This window comes from Onychostoma macrolepis, chromosome 13, assembly GCF_012432095.1.
Source record: "Onychostoma macrolepis isolate SWU-2019 chromosome 13, ASM1243209v1, whole genome shotgun sequence".
In the NCBI taxonomy this organism is placed as follows: Eukaryota; Metazoa; Chordata; class Actinopteri; order Cypriniformes; family Cyprinidae; genus Onychostoma; species Onychostoma macrolepis.
The window spans coordinates 14,744,700-14,760,056 of NC_081167.1; the positions used below are offsets into that span (position 1 = coordinate 14,744,700).

Here is a 15,357-nt window from a genome sequence, read left to right on the forward strand (position 1 = left end):
TTTGATAACTATGTGCAATCACCCGGTCTCTCTCCTTCTCTCTATATTTAGCCAATGAAGCATCTGCAAGAAAGATATTAGTCTCTTGATATTCCCATCAGCAAAGTGCTGTGCAGACCAAATGGGCCCCCCCTTACCCCTCACTCCCCCTTTCATACCCGGACTCTCCCTCCCCCCATGAAGATCTGCCATCCAAGTCCCAACTGGATTTTGCACGCCTTGGGTTCTTGGTCCAGCCACAGGTCAAAGGTACCCTGGAATTGGTACACTTCATAGCAACAAACCTTTTCCTATTATCACTGTACCCTTGAGACCACTTCCTGTAAGCAGTCTAGAGCCTTGGTAAGTGGATTATGTGATTTTGTTCCGTCACTTTACTAATCGCACACATCGTTCAACTAACAGCTGCATGAGGGCAATGAAAACATGGCCAGCAGACACTCCTGTTGCTGGTGCGATACCCACTCTAAAAGTTTGCAAGCACTGATGGCACATTCTCATTCTAAGTTTGGATTGATTGGAATAATCACATTCGAATGCTCCGATGCCTTTTTGCTGCCAGAAAGTGGGAATGTGCTAAACACTCCCACCCAACCTGGCTGATGATTTTATGTGGAATGCAAAGCCTGTACTGTCCAGCTGGGGGAACTTAAGCCCGGTGGACCCCAGCTTGTGGTTATTTTACAGGGTGGGTCAGTGCACCCCCCTCGTCTCACCACACAGCAATCCATGGTGTCGTTTCAGTTTGAGGGAGATTTCCGATTTCTACAATGCATTAAGTAATAGTGTACGTGTTTATGTGTGTATGTTTGTGACCAATCCTGAGTATCTGACAATAAAAACCAATGGCACGACTTGCCACTAAAAGGTCTTGCTTTAAAAATAGCCATACTGTATTGAGTTACAGTCAAGTCAACGCAGTGTTTGCCATTAACAGAGCCTTAAAAAATAGCATATACACTGTGTGCAGGAAAGCGAATGAAATAAACATTTAAAGATAGGCCTACACTGCAATTTAACTGGACCTCCATGTCCAGGCTTTAAAAGAAAAAAAAATTGCCTAAACCGTATTAATTATAACTTATTCATTTTTTTAAACTATGGCATGAAGAAAAATAGAACATGAAAATTAAATAAAGAGCTAAAGCTGGATAATAGATTTGTGAAATTTGGATGGAATGTTTTTGTGTGAGACAAACCAACTAATAGCACAAAATCACAATTTATATGCATTAATCAGTTGCTAATATTTATTGCTGTCAGTGCTGTTTATGTCCCACCAAAAAAATGATGTAACTTCTTGGAAAAGGATATCATTACCAAATTAGCTTTTGTTAGGAATTATATAAAGGACTAACAGGATGGAAAGTGAAATTTATGATTTTAGTTCAAAGAAAACAAAAAGAGTATCAATTAATGGGTTTTGATTTTAGGAATGACCCAACCTCAAAGGCTCATACTAATTATATCTGGAAACTGTAAAAATACCACCCTGAACAAATCAAACACTGTGGTGAATTATATGTGTGTCTTCATACATGTACTTGTCCTTGGAATCTGAGGAACGTGCGGTCATTCATATCTACACTCAGCAAGTGTCTGTTCTAAATGTATTATTCCTCAGGGACTAACAGTGGGATCTGCAGACAAAAAAAAAATGATACCTGTTCATTTACTTTCAACCAGAAATTACTCCAAAGCACTGCAAAATGACAAGACAGAGATACATTTTAGTATATAATTAAATCTGCTCTGATCTCTGTTTTCCCAGTCTGGAATCATGCCTCTGTCAGGGACACCAGCACCACCCAACAAGAGGAAAAAGCCCTCCAAGATCATCACTGACCTGTCACACATAACCCAAGATGGTAAAACACCCACATGCTTGATTTGTTGCATAATCATTATTTTCAGCAGCCATTACTCTAGCCTTCAGTGTGACATGATCCTTTAGAAATCATTCTAATACGCTGATTTGGTGCTTGGCTAGTATCAGTTATGAATAATGTTTATTATTGTTATCAGTGTTGCTGCTTAATATTTTTTGTGGAAACAGAATTTTTTCAGGATTCTTTGATAAATAAAAAGTTCAAAAGAACAGCATTTATTTGAAACATTTGTAACATTATAAATCTCTTTTGATCAATTTAATGCATCTTTGCAGAATAAAAGCATTAATTTTTATTTTTTAAATCTTATTGAAACCAAACTTTTGAAATGGTAAGGTTTCACAGTTTCTACAAACATAATAAGCAACTGTTTTCAGCATTGATAATAGTAAGAAATGTTTCTTGATTACCAAATCGGCATAAATTTGATTATTATTCAAAATATGCTTTTTAATTGCAATAATATTTCATAATAATACGCTGTATGTTTCTGACTATCATATTGTGGTCTGGGATTAAATAACAGGTATTTTTCATATAATTAAAGAGCGTGTTTGTTTAGCCTTCCTGACAGGTGAGAAGATGTCTTCTTTGAAAAGATGTCATTAAAGAGATTAGACTATGAACATGCCACAACACACTCAGTATACAACCTTCTCAATCGCCTGTGTTGCAGTGTCACTGTTTATTGGGAACATCATCTTCATTTCAGGGCCTGTCACTAAGGTTTCATGCGTCTGGATTTAATATGTTTTAATGAGGAGTAATATGTCAGCAACAACATGCATCTTGCAGATTTCATAGCTGAAATGTCAGCTGTGTCTCTGATTATTTCCAGAGCACCTCTCCCTCCCTTTCATCATTATAATCATGGGACATTTACTCCACTGAAAGAAAATTACATAAGTGTCTCCAGCAGAAAATAAGTCTAATTGATATGTTCTTTTTTCATGCTTTTGAATGTGAGTGAAAAATTGTTGTTGTGGAAGAATGGAAAATCTTGCAGACTCTTGCAAACCTGATATTTTTTGCAAACCATATATGTTTGTATGTTTTTCCCTCGAAAACATTATTTTGATATGAGGAAACTGTTTCTTATTCCATGCAGGGATGTTAAATCTAATAGAGGAATAGACTTGATAAAGTTTAAATAATTGTATTGTTTATATTAATACTGTTACGAACATTTCCAAGGAACTGCGTCTGTTTTTCCAGCACAAACAGTGGGTGGTAGGATGACTAATAGCTATTTAGTTACTGTTATGATTACAATGCAGGAAAAAAGATACATCTGTATAAATATGAATGACGACACTTGATACTAGACAATCTAGGATATTTTTTTCTTTCCATGCATAGTCTGATAATACCATGCACAGTTTAAAATACAAGTGAACCAACAGAGCATTACAACACTGATTGCACTTTATGTTAATATACATTACATTACTAGTTTGCAAGGTACACTCTTAGAAATAAAGGTACAAAAGCTGTCACTGGGGCGGTACCTTTTCAAAAGGTACATATTTGTACCTAAAGGGTCCATTTTGGTACCTTAAAGGTACATATTAGTACTTAGAGTGTACATATTTGAACCTAATAGGTACAAAAGTGTACCTTTTGTAAAGGTACCACCCCAGTGACAAGTTTTGTACCTTTATTTCTGAGAGTGTACCTTCAAGCTGAAAACTGATTGTCATTAAATGATATATAAACATTAAACTAGCATAGCAGTGAATAATGTCTCGATTTGTTTTCTAGAGTATGAATCAGAGCCTGAGGCCTCAGAGTTTGACCTGGGGAAAAAGATCAGGGCACCCAGGGATATCATGCTGGAGGAACTATCCCTTCTGAAGAACAAAGGCTCCAAGATGTTCAGGATGAGGCAGATTCGTGTGGAGAAGTTCATCTATGAGAACAATCCTGACCTCTTCAGTAGTGAGTCCATGGTAAGGCAGGCTGTAAGAGCTAGCAACATCTGTGTATTAGTTGCATTAAATGATCATTATTCCTAAATTTCAGTTCTTCCAGTGTTCTCCATTCATCCTATTCTGATTCTATATTCTGGTCAAGTTCTGATTTCCTATTTAAATGTAACATTCCGATTGTGATTTGAATGCTGATTTGGAAACTCTTCCATTATGATGTTAATCTGTGTAAAGGATAACCTCCAGAAGTTCGTACCCAGCCTGGGGGGCCAGATGATGGATGTTGGTGGGCACCTGATTGGTGGACATATGGCTGGCCAGGCTGGTGGGGCCGGTCATGCACCAGTGCCTCCTCCTAAACCCGGAAGCTATGGAAAGGGATTAGGGGGTGGGCTGCTAGCAGGTGGGCTCGCTGGAGGAGCTGGAGGTGTTGGAGGTGTTGGAGGAGCTGGAGTGGCAGGAGGAGCAGGGGGGAAGGATGGTGTGTCAGGAGATGCCTCACAGAGTGAGTAGGAACCCAGATGGAGACCTTTATACACTAGCCACCTCACCCACACTAGAAACTGCCATGGAGACTCACCATGAAACGTGTGTTAAGCAAGGTTATTATCATTAAATAAAAATAAAACTACAAAGTAAAAAAAATATATATTTTTTAAAATACTGGTAATTTTGTGCCAGGACATTATGCATTCATTTTATGGACATTACTGTTAACCGCAAAACACAATATAATCAAGTGCAAAATTAAAAATACAGGTAAAACACCTGTAAAAAACAAACAAACAAAAAAAAAAAAAACAAGGATTGTTTTTATTTATTTTTTTACAGTGTATTAAAAACAAAAATAAAATACAAATATTAGATGAAAAACTTAAACTATTAGAAAATGATAAATGTTTCTTTGGCAATAAGTTTAAGTTGAAGCAGTAAAATGAAAATTAAACTGAAATAAAAATGAATGAAACAAAATCTAATAAAAAATGACAACCATATTACAAAATTTCTAAAAATTAAACAAAAACCAAAACAAAAACAAACAAACATAAAAGCAATTTCAAAATATTAATGAAAACTACATATATAAATAATAAAAACTAAATGATATATTAAATAAATCTAAATAGTAATGTTTTAAAACAACAACAATTTATAAAAATGGCAAAAGCACATATTAACATTAAACATTAAAATAAAATGAAAATGAAAACATACAATGCACAAATAAAAGGCAATGGAAATTCTAATAGTGTATAAATAATACTAAATAAAGCTTTTGTTAAAGGGACAGTTTTCCCATTAATTTAAATACTCACCCCCATGTCATTACAATCCTGTTTTTTTTTTTTTTTTTAAAGATTGTCCATTTTTGCAGTCTTAATGACTTTCATTGTATGGACAAAACCAGTCACACAGGATTGGAATGAAATGAGGGTGAGTAAATGATAGAAGACAGATTTTTAATTTTGGGGTGAACCATGCCTTTAACTAATGGAACACTTTTACTAATGTAATGCAATTACTTTCAATCCGTTTGTATTTCTCTATAGGTGAGGAAAGTTCTGAGGCTGCTTTGGAAAAGGCAAAAAAGAAGGTCATATATGTTTCCCCTTGGGAACGTGCTATGAAGGGCAATGAAGAACTTGTAGCAACAATGAAGACTCAAATGCCTGGACCCTGCTCTCAAAAGGAGCTGTGCAAATATAAGTGCTTCAACAGGTGCAGTTGCAGTCTCCTCTTTTCCTGTGCATGCAACAATTGTACTTTTTCAAACCTATGGTTTTCCTTTTTGCCTTTAATTGGTCTCTCTCTTTCTAGGAGTGCTATGCCTTTTGGAGGTTTTGAGAAGGCCTCTCAGCTGATGACCTTCCAGCTGCCAGACATCGAGGTGGCCGCTGAGGAGCCTGAACCTGCAGTGGTGTACCATCATGATATTGGCTCACGACCCTCCTTTAACCGCACACCCATTGGCTGGGGGGGTAGCGCTGAACCAGGCAGCATTCACATGGAGTTGGATACTATACCTTTTGATGGGGAGACTGATGACCTGTGAATCTACAACCCTAAAAAAACAACAACAAAAATTATGCCTGTCCTAATTATCCTGCACTCTAATAACAGACACACACACACCTATGCACACAGTCACAATGCAACAATCCATCAGGAGGACAAGTAAAATGTGAATGGCAAACCTCTCTCACTGTACATGTAACTCTGAATCTAAATCTGCCTCTAAATGTGAGCTTTAAAAAAAAACAGCATTTTATTTGTGTATTTGTGGAGGAATTTTATGCATGAAGCATATCAACTTAAATGAAGGTGTCAGGTGGAGACTGAAGTTTTGATTCGCTTGTTATTTTGTCAGGATGTTGCACTTTAGAAGTGAACAAATGAGCATAATGTGCCTTGGGCAACAATGTCCAGTTAGCATTCACAGTGATTGACTGCTTGGCACGCGCTGCTTTTTTTCTGTCACTTAGATAAAGGTAAACAGTTTTGGCTGCATAATCTGCAACCTCCCTTAAAATAAGCTAACGTCCCACTTTACCATTTCATTTACACGAGTAAATAATGATTATAGTCATGATCATCATGTACTTATGATTATAATAATGTCGTGGAACATCTTACACAGTATTGTTGTCTCTGCTGTAGCAGATTACTATTATTTCACATAATACGAGCACATTATGCATATTAATATACAACTCATATCCATGTCTTCACAAACATTAATGCAAAAACTCAAAAATAAAAACTCTAAACTACTGTCTTCACACCACTACATGCCCATTCTTTAATAAATGATTGATTGCTTATATTTCTGTTGCTGTCTTTTGTGAATATACTGTGTCATTTGTTACTATAATTAAATTGGGAAGGAGAAAGTGGGTCATAAGTATATTTGCCTATGTTTTATGGCACTAATACTAACCACAGCCAGCAGGTTGTATGCAATACTTCATGAGGACTTTCATAATCACTTTTATGAGCCAGTTCTTTTTAGTAAATGAAAAATGCACAGTGCAAGTGTTCAGTTCTTGAACAAATGACTTGCATGAACCAGCTCTCTTTAAATCATTAAAATGTATAAAATAATTTTTTTTTAAATTCAATATATCAATATAACATTTTTATTTTGTCATGTCGAAATAACCAATAATCTTTGTATGATTTTGATCAAATTTAATTAATTTAAATGAAATATGTCAAAATATGTCTGAAATCTTTAGAATAATAGTAGGATAGAAAGTCCCTAGAAAGTCTGTGTCCTTAGAGTCTGCAAAGCATTACATTTTTTTCTGTAGTGTTAGCTTATCCGTTTGAGTTTTCATAATTTGGCAACAGACTGCTGAGAGGAGCAAATGTAATAAGAACATACCCCCCCATATATATATATATATATATATATATAAAAAGTCGTTTGTGGAATCGTTAAGGAAGTCGTTCACGACTCCCATTCGTGCTTATGAACCCCTGTATTTACAACCATCCCAGCCTACGGCCCAGTCTCCTTGTCACACTCCGTCGACTCGACACCTGAGACGCCAAACATCGCGAGAGTTGGTTGCCTTGGCTGCAGCACACAGAGACGCTGAGGGATGTTTAAGGTTTAGCGGCAGAAAATAACGGATTTTTACCCTGCCGACCAGCCAGTGGGAGGATGCATACTGCAAGGTAAGGAAACCCTCCTTTCACCATCCTATCGAAGCAACATAGAAAAAGGGCAGAGAAGACGTTTTGCTGTGTGAGTTGGGAAGTTAAGACGTAGCTGCTCTTCCACAGGCATGTGCTGATCTAGTAAACAAACATAGGGATGCATCACTGTCAGAACCAACGCATTTAACCATTTACGCAGCACGGCGGGTTTCAAATTGGCGTTTTCTTTTTTGGCTATGCTTTTCCGAGAGGGTTGTATTGTAGTACAGGTATAGTGCGAAGGAGACGCTATATCTCACATGCTGTAATGTGCTGACGAAGCTGTGCACACTGTGCGTTGTGGCGAATACAACGCTGCGCATCTAGAAGTTCGCCACGTAGTAGAATAACCACATGGTTGAGGCTCGACCGTGGCGATGCATGCATCAATTCTATCATACATGGCAAATTACGCATGCATTTTCAAATTTTCTGTTTTCTATAGCGAATGAATGCAGCCTGCATCACAGAAAAAGGGATGTTGTGTGTTTGGAGGTGATTTATTACTGGCCCCGTCTCGTGCGTTTTAACTTACCCAGCACAAGACCATTATGCTCCTCACCATTTTCAGTGACGTAGCGGTTTCTCATCTTTTCAATACACTTGATTGTCCTCTAGCCGCCAATGTCATCTGGTGGCGTTTCAGAGGCTGTGCAGGTGAGAAACGGAGAGAGTGCGAAGTGTAGGTCATTCAGGTGTGCTGAAAATCTGTCTATCTGTGGTTCATTACTTTCGGATTTGTTGTTTGTCTGGAGACACATCTGCTTTGAGATCTATCACCTACTGTTCTGAGGAAATTACAAAATCATAATAGCATTCATAAACTTTGGGTTTTCTTCCTATTTTGAACAGAATAATTGGAGTTTAATGAGTCGGTTCATTTGCGTGCACAAAATTCAGTCAGTTTTCATTGTGTGATGGTGTGTTACATAAACAAGGAGATGTCTCTATTAATATGGCGAAGAGGGGTGATCAAAATAGACACCCCTCCATCCGAAACTTCTCTTTATGTTCTCTCATCACCCCTCCTTTAGCAATCTCTCTGTGAAAAGTAAATAAGAGCCCTGGCATGCATGCGAAAGAAGCCTACTAATTGTTATGTAAAATTTAGAAATGAATAAATTAACATACTGATGGTCACTCCTCGAGGGCCTACGCTCCCATGTATTCATCAGCAGACAGAGCCTTCAGTCTGGCTAATTGGTTGGGGGTGTATGGGATTCCTGTAAATTTCGCAACATGCTTATAAGGGCTTACAACAGGAAGGGACAGAAAAGCCCTTGAGGGTAACTTTTATTAAACTTCTCAAGGTAAAGGAACGTTTGAGCTGAGTGGGGGACATTCATGTGTAAATCAAAACTCTGTCTTCATTTGATAGTAGCCCAAGTCTTTTCCTTGTGAGAGCAGAATTCCTGCTTCATCAAGCCCCCAGTTGAGTCTGGCTCTAGATATGCACTCTCAGCTCTCATGCACTCCTCTCTCTGTGATGCTATGCACTCACTCTATGCAGAGGAAACACAAATAAGCTGCAGTCTGTTAATGCCAAACAGAATTTAACAACAGATTGTCATAGAAACGCGTAATGATTCTACTATTTCATATACTCTCCCATATGCATGGTAATGATAATTCTTCTCTGTATAGATGCACTCATAATGAATGATGCTGTCATATTTTTCCTGTTGCTTTCATCAGCGTTGAACCAATCACAGCCAGGCTAAGGCATTTTATCTAGTAAATAAATACTTTCCGGTATACTGTGCGTGTATACAGTAAGACAAAAGTCACAGGATTTGCATACATCCCAAAAGAGAATTTTGATTGCTTTTTTTTTTTATTTAATGAAAGGTAGAAGCATATAATTAAAACAGCTTATATGTTTATTTTTATGCCTGTATAACTTTTTATAATGCACTTTGAGGATTTTATAATAAAAATAATACATTTATTTTTCTGGGTAGTCTGCTGCAGCCCAGTAGAATGTGTCATGGACAGTGAGGAGATTTTAATGAGACTGACACTGCTGCTGGCATTGCGCATGTAGTTGTTTTATTGCTTTTCAGTTTTCAAGTCTCACAGCAGTCAGTGTAAATAATCTTGCACATTTGGACTGTCATCGCCTGTCAATATTACACAATATCCTAACAGAGACAAACTTGCATGAATTGCACATCGCCAGACTAAAATCTTAAACGGACTGCGTAAACACTAATAAATAGTCACATGTATGGTTATGATTTGGTAAGTGGCAAAACTCTTCTACAAGAATAATGCAGGGTTTTTTTTCAGCAAATGCATATGACAGATGGAAAGTGCATGTCTGCAGCCAGACCCTCATTACTTCTTATTTCACAGTGATATAGGCTCTTTTTATATTTTCTAATGTACAGTTTCCCTAAAAAGTATGTGAACATTTAAGTCACACTTGAAATGTACACATTTTATTGCATTGGTAATCAAGTGTCAAACCAACAATTGTGGCTTAACTGTCCAAAAATGATTTGCAGCCACTGTGTCTTTGCAGGATTTTAATGGGTCTGTGTTTTCTAGTTCCTGTCCGTATTGCCCTTTTGTTTCTCATTCTTTATTAATTGTGTTTGTAGAAATGCTTTTAGAAAGTGAAATGGAGAAAGATTAATGCTTTCAGCGGTCCAGCTCTCTTTCGAGTGCAGCTCACACGCACCTGCCTGTTTCTCATTAAATTCTGTCTGCTGGCCTGTAGCTGATAGTGAGGACCCCTCTTACATGTAACCTGTGTGACAGTCTGGATCCATCATTATGCAACAGTTTCTGAAACCACAAGCCTCTTGATCTACATTTGGTCTTTTAAAAAACTTTAAACCTGCAGAGTTCTTTCTGTAGAAATGCATACAGTGAATTTGAACAGTTAAACACTTAATCATGTATGAATTTTAAACTCTGTGACATTAATTTTCCTGAAAGATAGCACAAGCACATTGTGCATGCAAAACAATCAACCAAAAGTGCTAGTTTATTAAGTTTTAAATAACAGAAAAGATAAACTGGTCAAAAATGTTTGGACACCTTCTGGTTATCAAATGTAAGTTGAACATGTTCATGGTTAATGTGCTGATGTACACCTGTGGTTACTCAGCTAGGCAGACACCTGTGTGAACTGACTTACATCCACTAAATTCGCCTGGAGACCAGGTGGATAAACTTAATTTAAAAAAAAAAAAAGGTCTGGCATCAGTTGCATACATATGCCATTTGGTTTGGTGTAATAGCATTCAAAGTCTGGGGTAATGTTTTAATGAAATCTCTTAAGCTGATCTAGAAAGTTCAAGTTATTTGATCAAAATACTGTGAAAACAGTAATATTGTAAATTTAAGATAACCATTTTCTCTTTTAATGTTTAATGTTAAAATGTAATTTATTCCTGAGATGGTAAATCTGTGTTTTCAGCAGGTAGTTAGCTTGTTAGTAGCATTTGTGCAAAAGTTATGTTGCGTGTAAGGTACATACTATGTTTTATACCTTATATTTCCATGAAAAAAAAAAGCCACTAGCAGCAGTAATTTAGAAGACAGTACTACTGAGAATTATGGATGACCCTCCTACAGTGTAAACATTTCAGCTGATTGCTTCCCCTGTAAACATATTTCCTATCATTGCTTCATTTAATTTTTAATGCTGCTTCCTAAAATGACTTGTTTAGCTCTGTTACCATTAAAAACCTGTTGGATATCAGTCAACATTAAAAGGCTGATGTCTAAACACAAGAGACTTCCACGGTCTCTCTCAAACATAATTAATGGAGGCCCTGCGCTTGTTAATCTGCTGGCCGGTTTGCTGTTCTCATAGAAAAGAGCCATAGTAGCTTTAACAAATAATTGGATTTGGAGGCAGTGAACTGAACGTTAATTGAAGCTGACAGTGTATTTGACATACAGGGTCATTACACAGTGTGTTTAAGCCATGACATGACCTCCTATAGGTCGCTAGGCTGGTAAGGGATGTTATGATGTTTACTGGGCACAATTATGATATCTGAGGTGAAAAGACTCAATTTGTTACAAAAACTGCTTGACCTTGTTCTGAATAGGCGTCTGTGAGTCATTGAACAGGATTTTTTATTTCTTTTTTCACTCCCTCCTATTCTTTCTCTCTCTCCTTCCCATCTGTTTCTGCTTAAATATCTCTGTGTATTATTGAAAAAGCTTGAGTCACGGACATTCCTTGAAAACCATGAAATTTCTACACAGCCATGAAGACAGAGTTGTGGGCTGCCATAAGGAAGTCTACACCCTGAATGCCTAAGCCATCTAAAAATGAAAGACTCCTGGAGACTTTACTTGGCTAATAACTACTGCACGCTCTTGCTGATATGAAAAGAATAGCATAACCCAAATGATTTTGACCCAGACAGGCTTTAAATGAAAACACAATATCCACATTCTTATCTCTGGCATAATAATTTCATGGTCGAGGCCACAGTGTTTATAGATGATAAAAGAATAGAGACGCTTCAGTGGCCAAGTTCAAGCATGGAAACACGCTGAGAGACAAAAATTCTGAGAAAGGCACCCATTTGGAACTCTGGACTATTTTTAACCCTCCCCCAGAATTCCCATGGGAGCACAGCACACATTTGTGAATGGCTACTTGCGTGTGCTATTGCCACTGTGCGTGTACTACCGACCACCCGAGGAGATGCGGCGCACAAATTGACAGATATGTTGTACAATTCAAATTTAACCCCACAAGCCTCTGTTTGAGGGCACTTTTGTAAACAGGTCAGCCATGAGGATAACTATTGATATGAGGTTGGAACTGAATTGAATTGCCAGTGATAAATCTCTTTCTTCAGTCCTGGATAAGGTTTAAAACTCTTATTTATAGATGTATATAGATATAGATTAATTAGTTTGACAATTTATGCATTATACTTGATGCTCACTGGTTTGCCAAATTATACTATCATATTTATTTATATTTATTTTCCATTTTCATTTTAATTTTAGTTATTGTAATTGTATTAAATTAGTTAAGTTTTGTAATTTAAGTTAGGCTTATTAATTAAATTTTTTTTTTTTCTATTTTAACCCTGGTTGGGATGGATATATGTCATTACCAATATGACCGTCACAATTAGAGCAATATTAGTGGCACCTTAAATTAATTAATTTTGTTTTGCACATCAGCTCTATATGATTGAGTTCAGTTGGTTGAATGTCTTAATGTGAATGGCAGATTGAGATTACTGATGACAGGTTTTTAATGTTTAACTGCTTTGGTTTTAATGATGTCTAATTAGCAGATCTCTAAGAAAGGCTTAGCTCCTAATAACAGATTTTCAGGACAAATGAGTGATGAAATTAGACCCATACACCCTTTCATTGACCATCCAGGCAACAGCGCCAGTTTATTATAACAAAGAGGATTACAGCCAAAAATATCCCATATGGCATTCATTGATGTTTCTGGCTATGAATGACATTTCAGTTGCTAATTTTAAGCGACATTTTGTGGTTTAACCTTCTAAGCATGCGGACCTACTAAATGGCTCATATTAATAAGCTTCTATTAAAGCCAGTGTTTATAAAATGTCTAGAGTTTGTGTCATTTAATAATGTGTCAGCTGATTAATATAAAATGGGTGTTTTTATTTTTAAAAATTATTAATCCAGAGGCATATGCAATGCAACACAAAAAACAAGACCTCACATGACAAATTAATGGTCATACTTATTTATATTTGGCTGACTGGCTCTGTATTCAGTCTCTGTTAACTGTCTCAAGTCATATTTGCTATCTGAGTGCGGTCATATTTGTCAAGAACACACTGTTTGGCATCGGCTCACATGACTGAGTCTGTTCAAACAGATAAATGTTCTTTATGGGTTGTCACATGTCTGTCCCTTTAACAGCAGGAAAGTGGGAGGAGCTTCCTGAGGAAACAGGTGTGAGCTGATAGGGATGATGTCATTGTTTCAGAATCACCTGGAAAAACCTGCATGATTGTCTGTCAGCAAGATATACGCATTACAGCTGCTCATGACCGGATCACAGATGTCTGCCAGACAGACGCTGTAAGTACACAAACTCAGTATAAAGCTTATAAGGAACTCCTTTTGTCAGCCTGAAGGTTTGTTTTACAGTTTTATGTGCACTGTATGGCAAAGAGCTGAAGCTGACAGGTGCGATTACGGCGTTTTAAACATTTAATGTCTTCATTCAGGCTTTACTGTCTTTTAAGAGGAAATTCTAGAGGGTTCTGTTCATGTTTTAGGACAATACTTTTAGTACTAGGCTGTGTATGGAAGTCATCAGAAATTAACAGTTCAGCTTTTTTCTTGGAGCTGTGACCCTGTAAAGCTTTTGCTTTTGGGCAGTTTAACTGAGTCTTTGTCACTACACAGATTTATTTAAGCTGTGTTTCATGCCATAAATTAGTAAATTCACTTTGCACAGATCAGTTTTAGATGGCATGAGCTGTTGTGCTGTTTGAGAGTATGAAAATGATACCTACAGCGGATATGAATCTGCTGCAGGAAATTGCTAGAAATATTAGGACTCAGAAACATGCAAAGAAAAGTGGTGAAGGCGAAAACAATAAATTCCAATAGTGACCTATTTTCCATTTGTAGCGAGTGTAGTATTTCTGGAGCTGATGTGGTTTAAGTCAGACACTGAGTTTATGCATAAGGAGCCTTTATGCCCTCTGATGTCATTACATTGTGAGATAATGCATGACTACAACCCTTGTGTGGGGTAATCACATGACCGAGTGAGTAAAGCATGTCTCACTGTCCGGGAGGTGTCACTCATCGAGGATGATGTCATTCAGGAAGCAGATCGAGTAAAACAGGAATAGTTGCCCAGACCTCTGAATCACCTGGATGGTCACTCCTTTTTCTCATGAAGGATGTGAATGCAAATTTTATGTTGCATGAAGTGTTTGTTTCATTGTTCTGTGGTTTAGATATGAAAACTTACGGGAAGTACCGATTTTCCTTCTTTTTCCTCTCCTCTTGCCTTGAAAAGAGCTTTTTTGCTGAAGTCCATGCAAATCAAGGCAAAATTTAAAAAGTGGTTAAAAAAAGTGACATGCTTTTTATATGCACTATAAATTTTGAAATGTTGTGGGCTGCTAGTTATTTAAAGTGCGTTTTCAACCAGGAAGAATAGATAATATCTCCGAAGGACATTAAAAGGTCAGCATGAAATTTTTACCTTCAAACATTTTCATATGGGATTTTTTTTTTTTTGTCCCCATTTTAGGTGACAGTTTTGTTGTTTCATAAGTTAAGTAACACTACACTATTCTCGTAAGAATGAATTGATTTTGTCACTAGGTCATTGCTATAGCCTTGTCACCGTTTGTCAGTGGAGATGTTGGCTTATTGACAGGCTACAGATTGATATAATGCATGTAATATGGTGTGATCTATAGTTATCTTATTATATCTTATAATAATTTATTGCACAATATGATCATTTCAGGGTTTTGGATATCAGAAATCAAATTCATACGCAAAACAAAAACATTACTGATTAATTAATTTAAGTTAATTAGTTGTGCGAGTTGGAAATTGTATGAGTAACCATATGATTTTGAGTCTTGTCTGCTAGGATTATTCCCTAACCTAACACAAATGCTTCTGGGAGAGTAATGGGGGGACAATCATCATTAATGAGTGCAGTTGTGAAGCTAGGAAAACAATTTGTCATGCCTTTGGGACAGGGGGAGGAAGCTAGTGGTGGAACTAGGAGTGCAAGCATTGTGAATGAAACCTTTTGTTTTTGAACACAAGCTTTTGTCTTTTCAATGAATAGCCCATTGTGGGAAACTGTATTGCTTTTCCTTCTTTAA

The 15,357-nt window shown here is 37.0% G+C and overlaps 2 protein-coding genes across 6 annotated transcripts in view; both read left to right on the forward strand.

Annotated features, from left to right (window-relative positions):
* Nucleotides 1-164: 164 nt before the first annotated feature.
* Nucleotides 165-6,641, forward strand: myoz1a (myozenin 1a). Its single transcript, XM_058796252.1, has 6 exons — nucleotides 165-342; nucleotides 1,772-1,868; nucleotides 3,651-3,838; nucleotides 4,052-4,322; nucleotides 5,368-5,536; nucleotides 5,636-6,641. The coding sequence occupies exons 2-6, from the start codon at nucleotides 1,781-1,783 to the stop codon at nucleotides 5,868-5,870; spliced, it is 951 nt and encodes a 316-aa protein (XP_058652235.1). The 5' UTR covers nucleotides 165-342; nucleotides 1,772-1,780; the 3' UTR covers nucleotides 5,871-6,641.
* A 688-nt stretch (nucleotides 6,642-7,329) lies between these two features.
* The window catches only part of usp54a (ubiquitin specific peptidase 54a), a 59,548-nt gene continuing 51,520 nt past the window's right edge, over nucleotides 7,330-15,357 (forward strand). Inside the window, exons 1-2 of one of the 5 annotated variants that reach the window (XM_058795875.1) lie at nucleotides 7,337-7,498; nucleotides 13,412-13,573. The gene's annotated coding sequence lies outside the window, so the exon portion shown is untranslated. Of the gene's footprint in view, nucleotides 7,499-13,411; nucleotides 13,574-15,357 lie in introns of all 5 variants that reach the window. The other 4 variants (XM_058795879.1, XM_058795878.1, XM_058795877.1 and 1 more) reach the window with 4 other exon arrangements.

Bases quoted from the DNA above. Each gene is read 5' to 3' on its own strand.
- myoz1a (XM_058796252.1), top strand. From the start codon at position 1,781: ATGCCTCTGTCAGGGACACCAGCACCACCCAACAAGAGGAAAAAGCCC. The intron at 3,839-4,051 runs GTAAGGCAGGCT...ATCTGTGTAAAG, and splicing joins TCTTCAGTAGTGAGTCCATG to GATAACCTCCAGAAGTTCGT. The intron at 5,537-5,635 runs GTGCAGTTGCAG...CTCTCTTTCTAG, and splicing joins AAATATAAGTGCTTCAACAG to GAGTGCTATGCCTTTTGGAG.